General features: G+C 36.1%; 1 protein-coding gene across 3 annotated transcripts in view; it reads right to left on the minus strand.

Annotated features, from left to right (window-relative positions):
• Nucleotides 1-23730, minus strand: part of POLK (DNA polymerase kappa) — a 35875-nt gene extending 12145 nt beyond the window's left edge. For 2 of the 3 annotated variants that reach the window (XM_085321983.1, XM_085321984.1), the window contains exons 1-8: nucleotides 23462-23730; nucleotides 20539-20628; nucleotides 14385-14563; nucleotides 11789-11908; nucleotides 5148-5300; nucleotides 4690-4821; nucleotides 2980-3133; nucleotides 1304-1525 (exon numbers count right to left, since the gene is read on the minus strand). In XM_085321983.1, coding sequence (XP_085178109.1) covers nucleotides 1304-1525; nucleotides 2980-3133; nucleotides 4690-4821; nucleotides 5148-5300; nucleotides 11789-11908; nucleotides 14385-14522 — 919 coding nt within the window. In that variant the 5' untranslated portion in view covers nucleotides 14523-14563; nucleotides 20539-20628; nucleotides 23462-23730. Of the gene's footprint in view, nucleotides 1-1303; nucleotides 1526-2979; nucleotides 3134-4689; nucleotides 4822-5147; nucleotides 5301-11788; nucleotides 11909-13777; nucleotides 13895-14384; nucleotides 14564-20538; nucleotides 20629-23461 lie in introns of those variants that run through there. The other variant, XM_085321985.1, reaches the window with a different exon arrangement.
• Nucleotides 23731-24081: the final 351 nt, after the last annotated feature.

The following is a 24081-nucleotide window of genomic DNA, read 5'->3' on the forward strand; positions in this document are numbered from 1 at the left end:
TAAAGGAGATATTTCTTAATCACATTTCAGCAAAAGGACTAAATTAATTTTGACAAAACGTACCAAACTAAATTCTTCTGGGGACTATCACTACTATGTAGTTATTTAGTATTAAAAGACAAATATTTCACTGATGTCATTTGGTGGGGAGGGGACTTTTCCATCAAAGTAAATTTTTAAAAATAGTTACTAACAGACAAATAGAATTATTCTGCTCTGCACTCCAAGTGATCTAATTTTTGATTTACTTAATAAATTACTGCTGTAATTTATTAGTCAAAATGGTATAAATAATTCTATTTATTACTGCTTATCAGTATTTTTCAGTTTTCTGTTTTTCACTCTTGGGTATAAAAATCCCTGATGCACTTATGAGAGCTATGTCTATTCTCTAAACAGTAGCTCATCCTTAGGAAGACAAAACTTCAGTAGAACAAAAATCTTATTTTGCTATCACCCATGATATATTATATGCTGCCTCTTTCTGTTAGCAGCTCCTTTACCTCTGCTTACATTTGACATTTCCCTGACTACTTCTTGGCTGCCCATTCTTCCACATCTGCTTCGTAAAGCTCAGCACTCCCTGATGACTCACTGACCTGGATCACAAAGCCACAAGGACAACATCCAAACTAAGTGGCTATGAATTTATTCTTTTCTAAGGAGCTAATCCAGACATCATCAGACCAGTTGAAACTTACAGGTACGTTGCACAGAGTTAAAGATCTAAAACTTGAAAGATAAATATTAAAAAGCTGGTAAATAGCTTATTAACTTTGATGCTTCTCAGAGAGCTGACATTTTAATGAACGTTAATACTGGCATAATCAAGGAATAGTGTGGAGCATTAGAATATTTAACTATATAGAATTCAAACTAACAGCAGCCAGTAACAGATTTCTCTATGACCACAGACTTACAAAAACAATCTACATGAGGCACTAAAGCAAGTGTTAAGTGTCATCAATGTTAAGACTAGCACCTGAGCCCCGGTCATTCTTCCACGTTGCTTCTATTTCAAAAAGAAAGAAAAACTCAATTATATCATTCTTTTTGCTAATGCCATAAGCCACTGCAAATACTAAGAAAGCTTTTATAATATATATGCATAACTGCATTTGATTCCTATAACATTTCTTGAGAGACCTGAAAGTCAGTCTTTACAGACCTACAAACAGGGCATACTACTTTGCAGCAAAGAATGCTGTGGTAATGCTGATTTCTTATACCCGTAGTACCCTCTGAGATTTGTGTGTGGAAGACATCATGGTACTACAAAGCATTATCATTCATGTCTGAATACCTGCACTAGCAGTCAGTCTAGTTTTCTGTTCAATTCTAAAGCGAATTTCCTTCACAACTTCCTCTGCAGAAGTTCCAAAGACAACTGAATTCACTGCTGATGGACCTCTTTGTTCAGGGTGGCCATCTGTCAGAGACGTGTTGTCTTCAAACAGCAGTGGTGAAGAAGAGAATGCATCTTCATTTAAGCCGAGTTTGGCAGAAATATTTGTATCCTGTTTATCTATGTTATAAAAGAATTCACAATTAATTAATCTATATACAATGTATATTTTATTGACTGCCTTCTGCAGTGACTGAAGAGTTGAACAGCAATTTCACTTTTTCAGTTTGTATTTTAAAAAGTATGTAATTATTTACCTAAAATAATTGCATTCCTTTTTTTTTTCAAGAAAGGGGAGCCACAACTGCTTTGTTCTAATCTAAAATCAATCCCAAATTGTAGTAAGAAGAATTGACTAGGAGACTGGACTTTACTTCCAGAAAAACATCAAGGTTTAAACCCTGTTGCTGTAACAGCAGAATAATGTCAAGCTTTTTGCATTATTTTTGTTTCATATTAGAGTGAAGGACAGAGGGTCCCCTTTTTTGCAGAAGTAGAAATCCTTCAGAGAAGCGCCTTTTTTTTTTTTTCCCCCAATGTTCTCCAAGAAAATTAAGGTTCTAGAATATCTGGTTCTAAAATAGCCAGCCTCGGGAGCTTATTTGTGCCTGCAGTCATCACAGAGTTTGTAAAATCAGCAGTCTTGTATCTAATTCTACAAGCACTTTCCTATTACAGGTTCACATGCTGACTGTTTGTCTTTCAAAAGAACATAGACTTGAAAAAAAGCAGAAGAGACATGTCACTACACATCAATGACACTTCCTTTGTAAAGAAAATATCAGTTTGTTTCTTTTTGTTTTACTAATTTTTCAGTATAATGTATCCTCGATTATCCTCTTGGCTATTTCAAAGGCTACTTCAGTCATTTTTGAATACTGAGAATATGAATGTTTTGGTTTGTACATCGAGCATTAGCATGACTCCTCCTTTTATATTTGTCTCAACTGTGCAAACAGCTGTGGGTGTGGTTCCAACTACACCTTCTAGAGTCAAATGAAAAGCAGTCATATTTTAATCATAACTGTACTGTTGCAAAGCTCACTTTTTTAATATATTTTTATTCTTGTGAAACAGCCATATTAATAGAGCTTATGTACACTGTCTTTCCAAGGTAATTTCTCATGTTCCTGCTATACAGGACTTACTGCACCACTAGGAAATACCCTTTAAAATATCAGTAACTTTACCTTAACATTTATTTATTCTACCACCTTTTTAAGTCATAAAGTTATTACTACTCACTTGTACAATTAACATGTTGAATTGTAAATGCAAAATACATATCTAAAACTTTCAATTGGGATTAACAAACCTAGCACCATTTTTCACAGGTAATCATTCACAAGTTAAAAGAAAAGAATATTCCCTCAACTCTGATTCATCAGCAGCACACCTTTTATGCATGGGTGAGTAGTAGAGAAAGTTAACGTGTAACCTATAGAAAAAACAGGCAGAGAACATATAGGAGTATAAATTACCTGAGGACTTGTATTTAAGTACTTGAACTTTTAAATTGGTGCAGTTTATTTGATGTATACATTATGTGCACGAAATTACAATAATCAGCTTACCATTCTCTGCAGTGCTTCCTGTGTTAAAGTACCACCTTCTCTTATCTTCAGGCCAGTTCAATCTTTCCTCCAAGTACTCTGTTATATTCAGATAGGCTTCATCTAGGCCCATAGGCATAAAATTGGGATCATATTCAGCCAATATTTCTCTAACCTTAATAAACATAGATTGAATGTTTGAAGCTTTTTGCTGTAACAGCAGAACTAAACACACAATTATCAGGTGAACTAAGGTGCTCTGAAGCTTCAAAATGACCAAGCAATACTTAAGACATTTGTAGAACAAATATTTTACTTTCAATGCAAATTTATAGTGCTGATTCTCACAAGTAGTAAGATATCAGTAGTAAGTAAGAGTTAAGCAGGGGTTTTGAGCAACATCTTTTACTGTAGAGGTGACTAAGATGAGTGTATAATGACCCCGCAGACACTAGGTTCAGAGACGCTGCAGCAACCTCATGAGCAAAACACTGGGGATCTGGGAATGTGTTAGAACTCTGGAATGAGCACATGATGTGAAGGGGCTTTCTTGCACTGTGCATTGGACAGATAATTTAAGAAAAACTAAGCTTTAGTTACAATCAAACTAAAGTAATAGACAACAGTTTGGGGATAGTTTAGAGAATTGATCAGGACCAACAGGCAAAACTTATCAGAATTCTTTAATGATAGCTGCATCCTCCCAAAACATAACATCTTAAAACAAATGGCCATATTTTGTCACATGTAATTTATCTTTCAAAAACTGATTAAAGATAGGATTCGCTGCACAGATTTCGATGACAAAATRAAATACATCAAAATATTTTCAACTCTAATCCCAAGAGGAAAGTATAAATATAAAACCAATCAATCTGCACCTTTAACACTTTTCCTCTTATCTGAAATAACAAATGAAATACATATAATGTAATCTGAGATCCCTAACAAGTTCAAAGCCATTCTGAAATACTTTTATATATTTACTTAAAGCAGAAGTGAGTAARTTTAAATTCAATCAAAATTAGTGATTAGCTTATTTTTATCCATGTGAAAAAAAATCATGCTTTAAAAAAGCAGTGTTGGCATAATTTTACTGAAGACAACAGAGTTGTACCATGCATAAGTTTGATTTAAGATCTACAAAACACTTTTTCTTTTCTTAAAAAAAAAAAAAAAAAAAAGTATTTCTCCTGCTGCTAAGTAAAATCACTTCCTTGGATAAAGATGTAATTTCTTTCCCTCCTAACTATTTGCACTTTATTTCAATCCCTCTTTTTAAAACAAATCCATCTTCATTTGGAACTCACTACCATGCCTTACTTCTCTTTCCAGTAATTAGCACTGCAAATGATTATCATGCTTCATATGAAACAATTATCTCCAAGTTTCATATGTAGTTGTAGCTTCCTAATAACGGGATTATGCTCCATGGTTTTGAAGAGGAGTACAATAGGGGTCAATTAGTATTACTAGTTCAATACATAGTTTTGAAAACCTCTACCAGCATCACTACTGACTTCATTAAAATTATAGTATGGACGAATATAACTCTTTTTCAGCTCCTTGCCAAAAAGCACAATGTTCCATCTAATTTATATTAAAAGCCATGTCACTGAAGAGTTTAACATTAAAACTACAACTTTTCATGTTATTTAAAACTGATATATTCATAAGGTCTAAAACAAAGCACACTGACTTTTTATTAGAGAGTACTTCTTTCAGACTTACCTCTTTACTCACTTTCCCATATTTTTCAAAGTTTAACGGCACTATAGTTAGATGTGGGCATAGCTTCTTAGCAATAAACCCAGGCATGGCTGCACGTACACCAAATCTCCTAGCATGGTAATTCGAGGTGGACTTAGGAGAGAAAAAATAGGTTTAGTTTTCAACAATCTAACCGCAAAGCTCCACACAGAAAGGACTGATGCAGCTGAGGTTTAATATGCAAGGTTTTTTTCCTCCCTTTCAGCCTATTTAAGCTTTTAAAATTTCATCGCTACACTTCCCTGAAAAATAAAATCCAAACTTATACAGTATATGAATAGATGTTTTCTCTATTGTTATTTTTCCCACACACACTCAATAAAAATCATCTTTGTAACAGTATCATTATGTTATGCTATTATGTGTTTTATTTTTCTTCAAGTTTATGATTTCTGTACTAGCTTGACATTTGGCCTTACCAACATACTCATTGATCCCACTGCTATAGGTTTTTCCTTCAGCTCTGGATTGTCTCGCATTTCTACAGCTGCATAGAAGGCATCCATGTCAATGTGTACAATAGTACAGCTAAGGTTACGGCTCTGTTCCAGTTCCATCACAAGTTTGTCCACCTGAACAGTGTATACAACCAATAATTAGAAACCTGTTAACCTGGCAGAAGTGCATTAGTATAGATGGTACCAAAAACTTGAAAGTATCTGGCACATAGTTAAACACAAACACACACACACACACACACACAGTTTCTGATGCAGCTCATTCTCTGAGAGAACACAACTGCAGCAAAAGTTCTAAAAAGTAATAAAAAAAAGTTTTGTTCATTCATGCATAGTCATTCACCGTTTATACCTGGTATGTACTGACACTCAAATTCTTTTTACTAGATATCTTTAAATGCATTGATATGCATCTATACTGAGGTCCTCGTGATACGCTGAACAAATCTGTATCCCACTTCAGATATATGAAACACCAAGATATACAAGCAGCAAATCTTGTTTGGCTGTACCTGTTAGAATGCTGCTATTACATGCCATCTTCCTAAGTGGTGACAAAAATTGGTACAGCCTTTTCCTTTAACCCTCAGTTCCTTCACTATCAGACTCCTGCTTGCACTAGACCCTACAGCAAAAGGCTGAGAAAACAATAGAATATACATATACTGATGGTTACATTTAAATTCTTCTGGTCTTTAAGAACTGCCATTACTATACAATTTAGCAATCTATTCTTCTTTTAAGAACTGCATGTATGTACAGCATTTCAGAAAGTTCCCTTGCAAAAACACCTAAGTGTTGGAATCTTGAACTAGAAATGAATTAAGAAAAAATAGGGAAAAACAATATTCTTCCCTGTAAATGCTTGTTTCAGTCAAGGAGGCTTCAACAATGGTGTAATATTCAGTAAAAATCCGTGCAAGTTTCACTGACACAAAAYATTTCTCACAAACACTATCAATGTGGAACGAGTTTTGGTAGAAAGGACAAAGGTTCCTTCTAGAGGTTTACTGAGTTACAACAAGTAACACTGAAGAAAATACAATTATAGATTTGTTCAACTGAAATAATTTGTCCTTTCATCTTATTTTTCTGATAAGTTGTATGCAAGTCAGGGAGAGGGAGAGTGGGAACTAATTGCATAGCTTTTTAAGTTCAAAAACCAGATTGCTTTACACATATCCAGTGTCTGCAGCTTCCCTTAGAACTTTGTGGGACAGAAAAAAATAAAAAAAAACCATACATGACTTGATTCAGACAGAAGCCTAGTAAAATCCACTGAAGACACAGCTTTAGCTAATGTGACACAGGTTATTGAAACAAAATAAAACAAGCTAGAGTGTAAATTTCCAACACTCCTAATTGAAGTTATCACACTTCAGAAAACTGGCTTAGGCAGGTAAAAAGGAGACCAACAATTCAAAGGGCAGATCCATCTATCTTGTCCTATCACAAATAAGTAGGTCTCAGAAACAAACAGGTCCCTGTCCTGCTTAGTATATTACTGTTACTCCCTTCTTAATATGCCTCAATATCCATTATGAGAACACATATCCTATAAAGGTGGATTGCTAGCAAAACTGCAAGGTGACTTTGACAAGAAGTGCATATATGGAAAGGAGTGAGTTTCTCTTACGTGTTAAAGACATATCTTCCTCCCTCAACAAGCTGTATCTCCCTGTACACTGAGCAGTACTCTGCTCGTTCAGCTCTACCATGGTCGAAGGCAGAGGCCAGGCACACAGTTCTCACCACAAAATATTTTCTTGATTGTGCTTCTTAATTTGTTTGCATTCCTTTACAAAAAGGCTTGCAGATGCTGTGTTTGTTTCTCAAGTATCCTTCAAATATGAAGCATGAACTGCGAGTTTCATTAGTAAGCATGACTGCATTACTTAACAGGCAATTTTTTAGATTTTTAAATTACTGATTTAAGACAAGTATATGGTCAATAGCACACACCATTTTGGAAACAAGAGAAGCAAATCTCAAAGAAAAGGGGAAAAAAGAAAGAAAGAAAGAAAGAAAGGAAGTGCTATCAATGATCACTATGCTAACCTCTATTTACACAGCAAAAGGCTGTTGCTGTTAGGGGAAAAAAAAAAAAAAAAAAAAAAGATCAGCAAGCTTCAGGTATTAAAGAGCTCAAGAAATACATGTAAAGAAATGCAACTTAAGTTTCACTTTGCTTGCAAGTACAAGGACACTCACATACATATGACATCAAGGTACCAGTGCAGAAGCATCTCCGGCTTCATTGCACTGGGTCCTGAAGAAAAATATTTGTGTGCAATTTGCACAGTTACTTAAACATGGCTTCTCTTTTTTTCCCCTCTGAACAGAGTTGGTTATTAAAAAAATGAAAAACTAACCCAAAGAAACGTCCTTAGAGACGAAGATATTTGAACAAAGATAGGTGAACAAAGAGTGCTGCATCTGAGTAATGATTTATTAACCCTTTTTCTTGGTTTGCTCCAAGCGTAGAAAGGCTAGAATGGGTCCTCAAATTAGGCTACTCCATAAAGAAAAACAGAGTATGTTCCCCGAGTTTACTGTGCTTGGCAAAACGGTTTGGACAAATTTAGGGCTACAAGGAGAAAGTGCTGCAGGCAAGCCATTAAAACAGCAACCAAAGAAATAGCGGAAAAGTTACATAGAACAGATTGTTACATTTAAATTCTTCTGGACTAAGCTTATTTGCATTATGCTATTAATGTAGTAAGGGTTAACTCCCTCTATCATCCACAAAAGGACGTCTTTACGTTCTTTTTTTAAATATTATATTTTACAAGTCATTTGCAGGTTATTCTCAAATTCAAATTACTTAATTACTTTCAAGAATATTCTCTCTTGCTTCTCCAGTTACATAACTTAATTTTTATTTTGGTTTATCATATTTATAAGATTTTCTTTTGCTTTTTCTTCCCAGATGTATGTCTAAAATGATGCTTACCGATTAGTTAATGTAACCTTAAAAAAGTAAAATTACATTAAACTGATCAGAAATATAAAAATTTAACTCCTCAAATAGAAAAAGAAAAGTAATATGCCAAAATAAATACATGCAGACTTACTTTAAGAGTCTTACACACCTATGCTTCCCTAGTAAGATAAAGAAAGTCATAGAACAGTTTCTTAGAGGCAAGTCAGGCTGAGAAGTCTTATTGTTGAGAAATTTAATTTTGTTTGTACCTATTTTTAGACAATCTAAAGAGTAACCTTGCATTGTTTCTTATCCCATGTAAAAATGTAAGTTTTCCATCTTAAATTGCATTAAAACATTACTCTTTCAAAGAAAGATATGAAAAATTTATACAAAAATCTTTTATCCTTGTAAAACCGTCTGACAGGGTGGAGAGAGACCAAACACTGATACTGCTTAATAAGATTACAGTAATTATTTACAGAGGAAAAATGTATCCCAGGAAAATCTGAATAAAATCCATATGGATAAAAATAGCAAACATCATAGAACACTTTGCAAATCTGGTAGCAGCTGGATACATTTTAAAGTATTATAACTTCTGTTGCACTTCAAGCAATTGCACTCTAAGTAGTAAGGCCTATTATTGTAATTTCTCAAAAATAAAAAAACTACATGATACTGTACAGGGTATATATACGTGTGTGTGTGCATATATATACACATATATACATATATGCATACATATACATTTTATATATATACATACACATATACGTATGTGTGTGTATACACTCACACACACAAAATTCCCTTTGCCTTATAATAAAGACAATGACATTCATTAAGAAAACTCCAAAACAGCTTTTTACCTTTCAKTTCATTAAAAAAAGAAAAATTAACATGGAAATGGCAGCTTTTAAAAGATTTACCTTCTAATAGCTAACATTTACAAAACTAATGGTGGTAAATGGTATTCTGCAAAGAGGGCTTTTTAAAGAAAACGGTAAAAATATTAACAGACATTTTAGTTTTCCTAAAATACCATCAAAGGTATCTTGGCACACACACGTTCCAGTATTGAGAAAGAGAGCATGATGTTGCAGATTCTGTTTTGTTTACATTATTGTTTCCAACATGCAATCAGGATTTTGTCCAATAAATCCAGTAACATCATGGGGTTTTTAGTTGACATTACGGCACTTGCATTAACTGTCAACTTAAGAAGTCGTATCTCTGCCTCTAACCATCTTACAAACCAGGAAGACTTGATCTGAAGATAGAAACTTGTAGTGTTAATGGAAGCAGATATATGTATACCTTTTTACTTCCAGAACATCTCTCACTTACAAACTTCAGGAAAAGAACAGATTCCCTCATGGTACATTAAAAGGTAGTACTGAAAAGAGGAAGAATTTGATAGACAGGGACAATAAAGAAAGACAGACCACAATGAGAGTTGAACCTGTATCTAAGAAACCTAGAGAAGCTGACTAAACAATACAAATCACATACTTAAAGGACAAATCAGACTTCAAACGTTAACAGTGGAGATAATACACTGGGGAAGAGTATCTGAAGGGTATGTGACAAGGAACGGGGGAAGCATTTATGACCCTAGACAGTAAGAGAGAAAGACCAACTGGGCCAGGAGATGAGGACTTAAATGAGGCACCTTGGGGTAAAGACTGGGATTGCTTTGGAAAGATTAATAGTAATCTGGGCACGTGTGACAAAGAGGGAAAGATTTAGGATAGGATAGATTCAAAGGAAGGAGAGGAAGGAGAAAAAGGGGGTCAGAACTTGGGATGAAGATACTTGGTAACAAAAACCACAGACTAGAGTACATTCACCTACAAAGAGCGGAACAAAGTGCAGGATTTCCAAATGTTTTACAGCTTGGTTGCCAGCAAAGATCTGAAATCTGAACTGTCAAAAAAAGTGTAACTCTAATCCCCTTCTAATGACTGTTCTCATGCAGGATGGCAGCTGAGATAGTAGTTACTCCACTGAAACTAAAGGACACTGCTATTTGAGCAAGTGGCACATAGATTTCAAATCTAAGCCTTGAAATGCAGGTTCTAGTAGGGCAAAGATTTTCACTCTTTTGCAATTTTCTTTGAAATGAAATTTCATTTAAAAAAATCCAAAGAAAAGACAGTGTGGCAAGATCAAAGAAACAAGTTCAGAAGAAGATAGCATTTAAGTTGTCTAAGCAATTCAAATTTGCTGGCTTTCATATATTTGTAATAGAAGAATGTATGGTACAATCATACACTATTTTTATAGGATCTGCTTCATTCATTTTATACAACTGTTCTCTGTAAAAAGAGAGATCTGCATTGAAGAAAGCTGAAAACAGAAGTAGAGATTTCATGGCTAAATGATGATACCACAGAAAAGTCAGAAAACTGACAGGCAGAGACTTCCTAACTCATTCATGTTAAAGATGAACAAAAACAGTTGAGGTATGCGAGATTATAACAAACTTTTTGAAGGTACACAGTAATTGCAAGCTTTTCTGGGCCCCAATTCGAGACACTGACTAATTTATGGAAGTGATTTGCAGATCTGTAATATACAAATAAAGATTGTACACCAAAACTCAGGACCTGTAAGCCTCATAGCAGCATCCAAAATTAATGGATACATTTAATCTTTATTTGCCTCAGTTCTTTCTGCAAAACAAGAATATCACTTTACTTTGCAGGAGTATTGCTAGAACTTTTAAAGAATTCACACTATGTGGTGTACAACAGAGTAAAGCCTGTGAGGAAGTCAATAATCCTGCACTCAAAACTGTATTAGCCCAGTGTATAAGAAACAAGGCTTGAGGCTACCCATTGAACAATGAGGACAAGAGCAGATACTGAATAATTGCTTATTTAGTGAACACACTGTGCACTGAATGAAGCAGGAATCCCGTTAAGGAAAAAATGCACACAATCATGTAATTAAAGACTGAATCACAGTATGAACAACAAAGGAAACAAATTAAGCCTGTACAAGCAACCTGAATTCTGTTGTGCTTAAGAATGTTTAGTGTAGAACCTTAATATTGCAGTTTTCTTTTAACAAGCTTTAATACGTAGTACTATTTAGGATATTATATATCACTGTAGTGTCTGAAGAGAAATATTCTCTTCATCATTCAAGTTCAGCAAGAGTTATACTTCTTACGACTGCTTACTGTGATAATTTTTTTCATTAATACCATAAATAAGGAATAAATTAGCTGCAGAAGAGTTTACAACTCCGACTCCCTCCCATCCCATTGCAGGCCTTTTAGTACAAATATATATATATATATATATATATATATATATATATATAAATATAGGGGAGTAAGCTTATGATACTTACTAACAAAATACTTAATAAAAATTTTCACAAACCACAATAATATCCTTTTAAATTGTTCAGACTTAAAAGAATAGGAATTACTTTGCTTCATTTCTGTATATAGAAAACATTTCAGATACACTTTAAAATATATTTAGTTTTCTTCTAGCAAATTTATAATAAGCTTACATCACCAAAACATTGTACAGACTTCTACTCACATGACTAACACCAAATTACTGGTTAGCATTGTGCTCAGCACGAGAATTTAATGTAAACCACACTGAAATATTTATTATTCTCCATCTACTCTTAATAGTCTTTACAAGATTAGTACCTGCAGCTGTGCTTTCAAAAGATGTTGGCTCGTAATTTTCTCTTTTAGCTGCATCATTTTTTCAATTCGTTGGTTAACTTGCTTATCTTTTTTAAGTTCATTTTCATAAAATCTAGAACCCTGCAAGAAAATTGCAAAAACACTAAGGTTTTTATTCATTTATCTTTTCCGATAAACAGCTAAACATTTCTATACTTTAAATTGAACATTTTAATAACAATTATTTAAAAAGACTTAGAATTATCAAATTTAAATACAGACAACCTAAAATACAGTAACGTTTTCTAATATTTTGGATTTTTATAAAACTGAAACAAGAGAGACTGACAGTGCTTCTCAAATGACACAAATTTAGCACTCTTCCTTCTCAGATCCACTCAAGAGTTTGGGAGACTATTCAGAAAACTTGTTATGTTTACAGAAAACAATTAAAAACGGTAAATAAATGTCAAACTGTTCTTTGCATTATCCCCAAGATAGCAGGTATAAAACAAAATAATTGTTTCACCACATTCCCATACAGTTGAATCTATATGGAAATAAATAATGGTATCATAAAAGTCAAATCCACGTAGAATGCTGAATACTTTACTAATCATGAAGGATATCTTGAAGGATATTGCAGAAATAAAAGCTACTTAGAAAAAGGTAAGTAGTAAACGGGCATGAAAAAACCCTCTCATCTGCCAGTTTGTAATTGCTTCTTCAAGAAAAGGAATGAATAAAAGGAGACATAAGTGAAGTATACAAGGATGACAATGGTGTAGAGAAGATGTATTGTGACTTCCTTTCCTGACTTATAACAAAAGAAAAGAGGAACTACTCTGAAATGAAAAACCAGAAAATTCAAAGCTGAGAAAAAATATTTTTCACACATCATCTATTTAGTTTATAAGATAAGCAACACTCGTAGCGAGAGGTAATATCATTTCTTGTGCCAGCTGATAAAATTGGAGAGTGGACAAATTTTCAGTTCAAACTCTTTGACTACCAGACAATGGTACTGAGGCCAAGAATTTAGCAACAGTCATATAAGAACCAAGCATTTATTTGAAAAGCAAAAATATCCTTTTAAAGCAATTGCTTTTAAAGCACTTTTATAGCAATGATATAAAGGATTAGTGGAAAGATTATAACACACCACATCTCATTGCTTAGAGGAAAACACTGATTAGAAGACATTAGAGTATGTTTTCTTTCAATATCAAGACATGCATTTCATCTTTTCTCCCCTTTGCAAACAAACATTACTTTTTGAGTCTAGTTGAGAGAAGTTAYTACTAAAGTGCTAGTGTGGCAATCAACTCAATATTTAAGATTGTTATTTATCTATTTTTTAATGATTCTTGCAGTATTTCACATTTGCACTGTTGAAATATTATAGGATCTTATTGCAATAGAACAGTGGGTAGTGTGTGTAGGTGTAGTTTTGAAAGGAGTGAAAAAGGAAGAAAGGTTTAAGAAAAAATAGAGCTTCCTTTCAGACTTCTGGAGATACCCTGATATTATTTTCTCTTGCTTTATTTAACACAAATACATTCTTACAGATAGAAGACTGTATGTCTTCAGATTTGAAAGTCCATCTTACACCTCATTATATCTCAAAACAGGAGATGAAACAGCAGCTGTTCCACAAGAATAAATTCTTCAAATACCATTATTAGGGATAGGTTTGACAAAGCACTAAGCTTTGAAAAAACAACAAGCAAAGGAGAAAAAACATCCAATAAATTAGTCTTAATATCATACAAGTATCACCAAAATAGTGCAAGCACAAGCAAAAAAAAAGTTTGCCATAGAACAGCTGTTTGTAAATCAGATTTTTTTCTACCGCACCAAAGTTTACCACAGAGCAATAGTAGTCACACAGAATTCACAAGGCTATCTAAGTAAATCACCTATGGCCATAGTGACATCAAATGAAATACATGCTTTTGCAAGAAAAAGTAACAAGAACAAGAGGCAGCTCAAAGTGTTATCCTTATACACCTTTATTTGAAGATCCTCCAAAAATGAGTGAGAGGACTAATATTTCAATGCCTTGTGGATTTCTAGCCTCCTCTATGGATCCTTGCAACCAAAGTTACACCCTCCTGGACACCTCTCCTTGAATACCAAGAGGGAAAAGACAAGACAGATGGTAAGCACACAGGAATTCTACTGGAACAGTATTAAAAAAATCTGGTCATATTAATCTTACTACTCTTATTAAGGTGACAAATAGATACAGATCTGCTGGACTGATTAAAGATGGAGTGGTCAAACGGAATGGAAAGAGGCAAAGCAAGAGTCTTAGGGAAGCTGAAGCCTTCTACCTCAGCATGGTGCAATGCTACATGTGCACTGTCTCATGTAACAAGGTGAGCTCTTAAGGACCCATTCAGTTCACTTCTTTCATCAACTCAGTGGATGAACTCAACCTTGATTTGGCGCTCTAACCTGGAGTCTCACTCCCTCCTCCTCAGACATTGATTTCTACTGAGAAGTTGCCCTCCTTTTACACAGTGGAGGGAGAAAATTTGGGGAAGTGAAGAAGGGGGCCTGTTGATGCTGTGTAACAGACAAAGCACAAGAAAAAAAAAGCAAACAAACCAACCTTGCTAGCCTCCATGATGATTTTATTGATTTTCTCTTTATCCAAACCTTGCATTCCAGCTTTGTTATCGTTGAGGCCCATTCTAAGTAGAACTCCATCATTATTAGGGTTGTTATCTACTTTTTTAATGTTGTCCATAACACTTGTTGAAAACAAGAACTTGTTCAAAGACTTAGTACCTGTAAAAAGAACTTAAGTCATATAACTTTTTCCAAGTTTCAGTAGAACAACACAAAAACAATTTGTGGAATTCATCTGATGTATGCTATGTATATTGTTTTCATGTATATGTATATCACAAATACAAAGACTTACATTTCTGTAAAGTGGCTGAGTTCCCACACTCACTAAATAAAGCCACCTGTAACTCTATCAGTGTTTGAAGACTGTAAGATTTTACTTTTCTAGTAAATTGAACGCCCTCTTCTAAAAATTTTCTTACAGAAATAACTGGGTACCACCAACTTCAGGTAAAGACCAGAACCTTACACATATACATGAGATTTATATCTATATGGTAGCCTGTAAGAAGAAATACTACTGCCTTAGACACAAAATAACACTGTTCACTAGACTATTACATTAAAAAAGGGATGATTTCAAATTCAAATTGCAGCAGATCAGTGTTCATTTAGTCCTCACTCCCGCTTGAAACAAGCCATAAAATCTTTCCCAGTAATTCATATCTCAAATTCAAAACTTTTGTTTGATTTATAACTCATCTTTTAGAAAGAGATAGTTTCAATTAAAACCTTGGAATAAAACTTTACTGTTTAATTCAGAGTTAAATTCCTGCATTCCATGCATTTTCCCCATGAACGTTTATAGCCATGGCAACCAAATACTAGACCCTATCAAGCTTCACCACTCAATTAGTACCATCAGTAACTTCTTACACATGCAGGTACTTCTGATATGCAAATTTGTGACACTTCCCTTGCTCTTTGTGAAAGTAAATAGCTGAACTCTTCCATAATCACTAGTTACATGATAAATTTAGATATTACATTAATATTTTAATATATATATACACACAAATGTTACCCTCTGTAGCATGATCTTGTGATCTTATTTTTCTGGGTTAGCACACAAGCAGGGTCCAAGCATGACACTGGCACACTTAATATGTATTTATTATTGAAAAAGCATACAGGGGGAGTTTCTTCCTACCCTGAGCTGCTAACTCAAACAATCTCAACTTTACTCTCAAGCAGGAAGCACATTTGCTCCCAAACTTCCCCTTTGAGCTGCTCCTTGTGACAGTAGCCCTTCCTGTTGGGAGCCACGCTCTTTCAGGCACGTACAGCAGCTCCAGTGTACAGCACTAAATACAGTCACAAACTACCTAAACTTCGAATGTTACAATTTATCTAGAAGGATATTTAAAGTGCTGCTTTCTCAGTCCAGGAGTTAAGTAGTACTTATTACCAACCAAGCTGAAGGATGTCATTAAGTATTTGTGCATTTAGAGTTGAATATTTACTGTTAAAGAGTAACACAGGTGACTTTTTTTAAACTAATGGTGCCAATGTCACTTTCCTGAAAATCTCCTTCTGAAACACACTAGCCAGTTGAAGTCATCTATTAAAGTCACGCTTTTAAAAAAAGTTTCGACAAAAATATTCCAATTTTAGTCATATCCCATTACTTCTGATTATTACTCATGATGTCTTCAGAAGATGCAATGCAATACTGTGATTATCACCAGCCTATTGCATTTCAAGAACACAAGAAACCAGCACTCTCCTGTTGACCTTTCAGTAGCACTTTAGCTACTGTAATGCCACCTGGTAATCGGTAGCTTCATACCTCTATGTGCATCTATCAAGTAAAAGACTATGATGGCAAATATTTTCATAAGTTTTGCACTTACAATTGGACAACATCTTACAGTTAACATACACTTTTACCAGAATGAGGCTGCTAGACTTCAATTAAAGGAAAAAGCACTGCACTGCACGTATCAGCTCCATGGTTCCTCCAAAGCTCATAAACACTTCTTGTGTCAATGAGTTCCACAGTGATTACATTGATACCGGTAATTTCTGGTAAGTAATGAGTATAATTCCCAGTAAACTCTTTCCTCAGGGTAAATGCCCTCAGATCCTCCACTATTCTCTTTAGCTCTTTTAGTATTAATTCTTTCCAAGAAGATGACATGAAGACAAGATTATTGTTTCCAGTTACCATTCCAGCCTCTGCAACTTTTTTTGTGCTGCTCTGTATTTTGGAAAAAGTATCTTTATCCGTAGGATATAGAGATCATCTCCTTCCTCATTCAGATCATTCTTAAAGGCTGGCTGTTTCCTTCCCCCCTCCAAGGGGCTTCAAACATTAATTCATATTGGTCAAATGCCTTCTCTATTATACTGTTATATAACCTGGGAGAAAACTGACCACAGTAACATCAGTGAGGAAAAAATAATCATCTTTAAAATGTGATGTGAATGCTGGTCTCCTAACATGTTTTATCTTTTCAGCTTCTTGTGTAACAACAGAGTACACTGCTAGTACTGAATAATAAGGTGTACAAATATTAATTAATAGCTTAAGGAATTGAGAAGAAATCATCCACTTGGGGGCATGATGTCAGTTCTCCACCAAAGATCAAAAGTGTACATAAGAGAAAGATTACTAATAATGACAACTTTTAGTTGCTTAAGGAAAAGAAAACCTGAAGATACCCTAGTTTTTAGAATGACAGGTCTGAAAAAATATTTAATATATTTAAATGACTCATAGAAGCTACAGTAAGACAACAGGCACACCACTGTCAGATAAAACCATGGATCATCTGCCCATGATAAAATGAAAATATTTAAGGAAACACAAGAGAAACAATTTGAAACACCATGTAAAATGTGAAACTGGCACAGGTGAGTATCAATGGTTTCAATGCAAAGTCAACCTAGGGAAAAATTTAGCTTGCAGTAACATGTTCTTGTTAAAGTTTTCCCTAAAACAACTTGGAAAAAAAAAGGGGGGTAAAGGATCATAACATGATGATACACTAACTCGGGACAGTCTAAGCAAAGAGTGACATATTTTTGGCATGCTGTCACCTCAAGACTGCTGCAAGACTGAGCTGTTTCCTCTAATTCAGGACATGTTAAATCTCTCAGTGTCACACTGAGTAAGTAGGGTGTGAAATCGGGGAAGTGAAGGCAGTCCASAATTAAACACGATCCTTTTATTCCTTTGATTTGGGGCTGGGAGAAGATAGCAGGAGAATCACTATCTTGGAGTGATGGAGGAGGTAACTTTCAAATTGCTACTGAAAGAACTTGTAAAGAGGAAGAGTTAATGCCAATTAATGGAAAAAAAGTGGAGAGGAATCATGGGATAACATTACTGTATAGGAAGCTTTGTTACCAACCCGAGATCTACAGGAAGGTAGGAGACTCCCAACAAAATCCCAGTTAAGCTCTTCCAGGAGCAAGCACAGAAACTGAAGTGAATTAATCAGGCTTATATACTATATATGAAAGTGTCGTAGACACTTTCATCGTGTCTCAGTGGAAATGTCACAWGACTGAAACAAGAATACAATTAGGATCTACAATTTAATTTCAAGTGCTTGCACCTTTATTCAAAAATTAGCATCTTTTTGTATGGTTGACTCAACTAGCTTGAAGGAAACTGCTTGTATTTGACACTGTGCTACTTCTCCAGCTTATCCTCATAAAAATCTAGCAATTCCAGCATTGGAAACAGTGTGTTGTGTGAAAATTTCATCCTATTGTATAAAAATAATAATAAATGAGAAAAAGAAAGGCCAAAATATTTCTAAGAATATTCAGTTTCGTGAACACAGTATTATTAGCAAAGTAATAACATTTTTAAAGTTTGTTAACAGTTTGCCTTTTATTGACAGTGTAACAGCTTGCTAAAGAGAAATACAAGGACTGGAAAATGACACCAATATGGAAAACCTTGGAAGAGCATTTACTCATATACTGAATGGTGATTTGATGCATATAAATTGTGTACTAGTCCTCATAAAGGAAAACAAGTTGTCATCTTTGCCATCAGATGCTTATGCCAGTAAGAGTGAGATGCAAAGAAGTTACTAAGATGTACCACTTCTAATCTCCCCTTCTCGAAAGCAGACGGTAAGATTCAAGCAGTATACTACAGACAAGTAAGGAACCATCTTTTACATCTAGATTGCCCAAAGTGAATCTTCAGAGTATGTAAAAAAAAATACTGATACTGGAAATAGCAATACAATTATTTCAAACATCTTTTTTAAAAATTATTTTTAGGAAGCTACAGCAAGGGTCACAATGAAATGGCACCTTAAATTTCTGTAAAACGTATAAAAAACACTCATAAAATTTAATTCAAATCTGGCACCTCATTTTGTTACAGTACAAGCCTGAAATAAACTTCCAATTTTCTCCAGAATAAAATCCATTTTGAACATTTTTTTTACCTTATTTTCCCAAATGTCTATTTTATAAGCACAAAGCAAAATTGTCAGAGCTACCTCACATACAAATGTTGAAAGCAGGTGAAGGGATAACTTCAGCAATCCAGTCACTAGACGGTCACACCAAAAAAAAAGAAATGTTACTGACATTTTGGCCTTGTTAATGAAATTACTTGTAAGAGTTATGTAAATGCACTGAAAGCACAACAGACAATTAAATTAGATGAAGGACTTCCTTTATCCATTTTTGATCATAAAGAATCACTTTCAAGCTTTTGTGAAAAATCAGGCTTAGTATTGTGCAGATCATTATGTTATGTGGGCCTCTGAATTTAGTACTACACTAAAAACATCAATGGGAAGAAAAAAACCTTCCTTTGAGATATGAAAGTACAGCTGAGACTCCTGACTTTTCTTTTTAAWAAAAAAAAAAAAAAAAAAAAAGAAAAAAAAAAGAAACAGAAATGACCTATTATCAAATACTACTAAAATTTAGAGCACTCAGTGAAAAGTATCTTCCATGTTGTACTTAAAAAGACATCTTGGGTACATTTAAAACAATCACATTTTTATAGAGGACGGTTGTGAGGAAACTCAAACTTCTTGAGTACCTCCTAAGATCAGAGAGCCTCAGAAGTCAACTACGAGTGAAATATCTAGTTACAACACATTCCAGTAAGACAGTTAATTCAGCCATTTAAGATTCAAAATTATTTCAGTTACTTCAAGAAATACATTTGTCGTAAGACTTCACTGGGTCCCCACCTCACCGTAATACATCTTGTGTCAACTGACAAACTCATAAGCCAAGACAAGCAACACGAATGAAAGTAAGTTGGATAAGTGCCTCTCTCTAGTATGAATGTTACAAAAAACATCACTGATAACCACCTTTTGCAGTTACTTGCTTTTGCACTGAGATGAAATTAAAGCTTATTGTTGTAAGCAGCTTCCCCAATAAAGAAAACATTAATGATACAGATACCCTTACTCATGAACAGCCGCTGTTCTAGATTGCAGACAGAAAATCTTGTATTCATCCATCTGCCAAAATTTCAGTCTACATAAATGTAAAATATAAAACATACTCCAAAGAAATTGTGTAGGAAGTCATACACATACTGATTCAAAGGACAAACAAGTAAGAGCTCTCTCTTTTTTTTTTTTTTTTGAATCTTGACAGCTGTTCTGAAAAGAAGTCTGGAAAACGGTTAAACTCCAGCACAAGCGAATGCAGATATTCTTGGAAGTGAGGATCACTTGTACCAAAGAAAATCCTCCATAAGCAAGTCTGAAGTACGTTCTGTATCTACTGCATCACTTTTTGCTACATATAGAAGAATACTTGAAGAATACAGAATTGAGGAACAAATGCAGAACAAACAGGACAAGCAGACTGCTTCAAGGGTAACTCTCAATTCCAGCCCTTCAAATGCCTCCCTTGCACTAGAAATCATTTCAGTCAGGCCATCTCAAAATAGGCCTCTGAGTACTACTGAAAGAATACAGTAAGTAATAAATAGGCTACACCAAATCTTCACAGTAAGAGCACATTTTTAATATACATCACTTTGTTTTTGATCACACTGCTAATTAAGATTCAACTGGTGGCCACACAAGTAGTTCTCTTATTCCACTCACTGCAGAGAATAATCTTCATCTGAGCTGTGCATGTAACTGTTTGCAGCACCATCTTTAAAGAAATAAATCTCAGCTACCTACCTTGGTATAAGCATTAATCCATCAATAGAACTGGGCCATCTGAACCAGGGTTTTCTTCCACAAACGCATTGCTTTATCCTCTTTATCCTACTGTAAAAACAAACATATATTCCTTATCAGTTTTCATTCAGCAAATTAGGAAAATTCAACCCTATCAAAATATTTTGAACATCTCTGATATTTAAAAGGTTACACTACAGTATTACATTTGATTTCATAATGCTTGATTTATCTCTTATTTGCCCAAGTATTTTATTTCAACAGAGTAACATTATGTTACATACTTTCCTTTAACAAGTGCACCTGCCTCTTCTGAGTACTCATCTAGCAAAAATCATTAAGGTTGACAGGATCAAATTTAACAAACTCTTTAACTTTTATTTCCTTGTAAAAACATATCCTTGATAACGATTTAAGTGTCAGCTGCTATAAAGTCTCTGCTTCTCAGCAGAATAAACCACCAACAAACAAAGACACGTGCAAGCAGGCACATCAAACTGTCCTTCTGAACTATCTGCTCAATTCTTTTCAGTCACAGGGGGTTTGATATTTATTAGAGCCTTGGTTCCTGAATAGCCCTGAGAAGTGGGCTCCTGTCAGTTTTAATCCTGTAGTGAGTTATAAGCATAGAGCTGGCAGGAGAAACTGCCCAACAGTGCAATTAGCATGTAAACATCCATAGTGTTAACCACTTAGGTTCCCTACTGGCACATTCAAAAAACTGCTATTGTTTTGCTTCTCACTCTCTGGCTCTGTAACATAATTTTAGATTTTTAGAATACAGAATCTGCTGAGAAGGATTTAAGTATTTTTATAACTGTAAACAGCAAAGGTACAGGATGCATCAATGTTGCTGAACAGGAAACTGGGCCAGAATTCACAGGAGCGAAAATTCTGAGTGCCCAAGCTAACACAGCTGAATTGAACTATTTTACAAATAGCAGTTGACTCAGCACTTTATAAAAACTTGGACTCCATCCAAGTATCTAGAGTCAGCCTTCAGAAAAAAGCCCCTAGAACCATATCTCTTCCAAAATCATTAGCTTACAGGTCTAACAACATAAAGACAGTTTAAGCCTTTTAAAAATAAACAATTCACACCGTAAAGTAAACAGATAAAGACTGCTTCCAACAATGACAAAAATGAAGATTAAAAAAAAAATCTATGCTCTTCATTATACTATTTGAATTATTCTTATCTATGAAGAGCTAAATAAAATAACCAGACTATCCATCCCTGATTAATTTTCTGTATGCAAGATGTGCTTCAACTCTGTAATAAATCCCTTTTTCAGTGCTGTGTAGCTTTGTCTAAAAAACTTACATGACTTTAAAACTTCAATGTTTATTCCAAGGGCAAATAATTTGGCAAGTACCTTTTCCTGTCTCAATTACTATTCAGCCTTTTACAAGGCCTCCTAAACTGAAAAAGATTTATCTTAGTTTCTAGCCAAAATTTCCTACAAGAATTCCTGTTATAATTTTTAATTCAGAAAGAATAATTTTTGGAATAGCTTGTATCTCAGAGCCTATTAGCTATTAGATGTTCATTCAGTCTGATACAGGAAACACGACCACTTTTCAAGGTGAAGTCACTTAACTACATAAATGAGCTGGAAAGAACTACAGATTCTTCTTATATATAAAAATATACACAAAACTCAATTGTCCAGCTTACTTAATAGATACAAAACACTGCAACAGACAATAAAAGTATCTTTGTTTCTGTTCAAACAGCTGGTAAACCAAACAACAGTTTCTCAACTTTTTAATAAATCAGAATCACCAAAAGCAGTATCCACTATCAACTTGCATTAAAAATTTTTCAGTGCCTTCCAGTGATTACACAAGTATTAAAACTTCTGTTACACTCCATTACTTCTCGTTGCTTATGACCATGATGTTGCTTTACCATCCACTCTCAATGCTGTAGATTTATTTTCATTGCAAATATCTTCATACTGCAGACTTTGAGCTGATACTAATATTATCTAACTTCTAGCAGTCACCTATGTGAAAAATGCATCTAAATAATAATGTTAACAGTTCTTCTTTCAAAAACATAACCACTCCTTAATGAAAAYGTTTAAGCAGTATAATCTAGGGAAACTACACAATGATCTGCCACAGGGAGGAAGCCAGAGAAAATACAATTTTACAGTACTGCTCATAAGGTATAACTAGGACTATATGACCCAACACTGAAGCTTCCACATTCAAAATTAGTTTTTAACATGAACTTTTCAAGAAATCACGAGAAAGGTGATGAGCCAGGACAAATCTTAAGTCCTTTACAAACTACATCTGTTCCTCAGTTGCAAAAATGATAACTTTCAACTTCCCTGTAATGCAAAGGGTCTTTTTTGTTGCTGCTTTTTTGCAAATATATCTCTGCTTATAAATATCAGAGAGGATATACGTCTGATACGCATTTTTGGAAAAAAAAACCCAAAAAACAACAAAAAAAAATCATTTAATTCCCTGAACTGCTAAGACATTACACAAATAGAAACGGAGGGCACCGCTGCCTCTTGCGAGGCTTCTGACCGCCACCGCCACTCTGCTCCCAGCACACCCTTACAGAGAAGCGGTAAAGCAAACAGCACAGCCGCGGCGCAGAGGCCACTGGCAGCCCAAACCGCAGCGTGCGGGACCTCGCCCCAGCCCCCGAGCGGTTTAGAAAAAAGGAGAGAAGAAGAAAAAAAAAGACGGCGCGAGGGGGCGGCCTCAGCAGCCTCTCTCCTCCCGGGCCGCGGAGAGCGGCCCCGCGCAGCCGGGCCCCGGCGGGCGGCGGAGCCGCATCACCTGCGGTGGGACGGGCACACGCCCGGCGCTGCCCCGCACCGCGGCCGGCGGCGCCTCCCGCCCCTTCCTGCGGCCTCCGCAACCACCATTTTTGTTGAGGGAACGGCTGGCGACTCACCCCCCGGCTCCCACCGCTTCGGGGCAGGGAAGGAGTCGTCGTTCCTCCCTCGCGCCCAATGCCCACACCAGGGAGCGAGTAAGACCGGCGAGACGCCTCACTTCACTCGAGGGGGAGGGAAAAAAACCAAACAGTCAGCCCGAGCAGCCCCCACTCGGAGCTCCCCTCCTCGTCAGGCCACGAAAGGGAAAAACGCCCTCTGCATTGCGCGGAAGGTGGCACCAAGATGGCGGCCGCGCCCGGGACGCAGCGGGCKGCCGCGCGCGCGGCGCTCCGCGAGGCCCCCGAACCACCTTTCCCAAGATGCAACGGCAGCCGCGGGAAGACTACAGCTCCCAGGAGGCGGCGCGCGGCCCGCGGGGGGCCTGGAGGGGGCGGGGCTGGCGATGGCGGCGCCGCGCACCCGCCTCGCGTAAGATGGCGGCGGCGGCGGCGCGCTGAGTGGAGCGAGCGGCAGACGGGCGCGCGCTCGCCCCTCCTCCCCCCTCCCCGCTGCCGCCTCTATGTTGTGGCTCTCGCTGCGGGCTGGGGCCGCGGTGCTGCAGTGAGGGGCGAGCCTGAGGCCCGGCGGCTCGTTGGCAGGGGCGGGCTCGGGCTGGGCTGGTGCCACCGCGGAGCGG

Source organism: Rhea americana, unplaced genomic scaffold (genome assembly GCF_003343005.1).
Source record: "Rhea americana isolate MKP2758 unplaced genomic scaffold, rheAme1 scaffold_74, whole genome shotgun sequence".
Lineage (NCBI taxonomy): Eukaryota > Metazoa > Chordata > Aves > Rheiformes > Rheidae > Rhea > Rhea americana.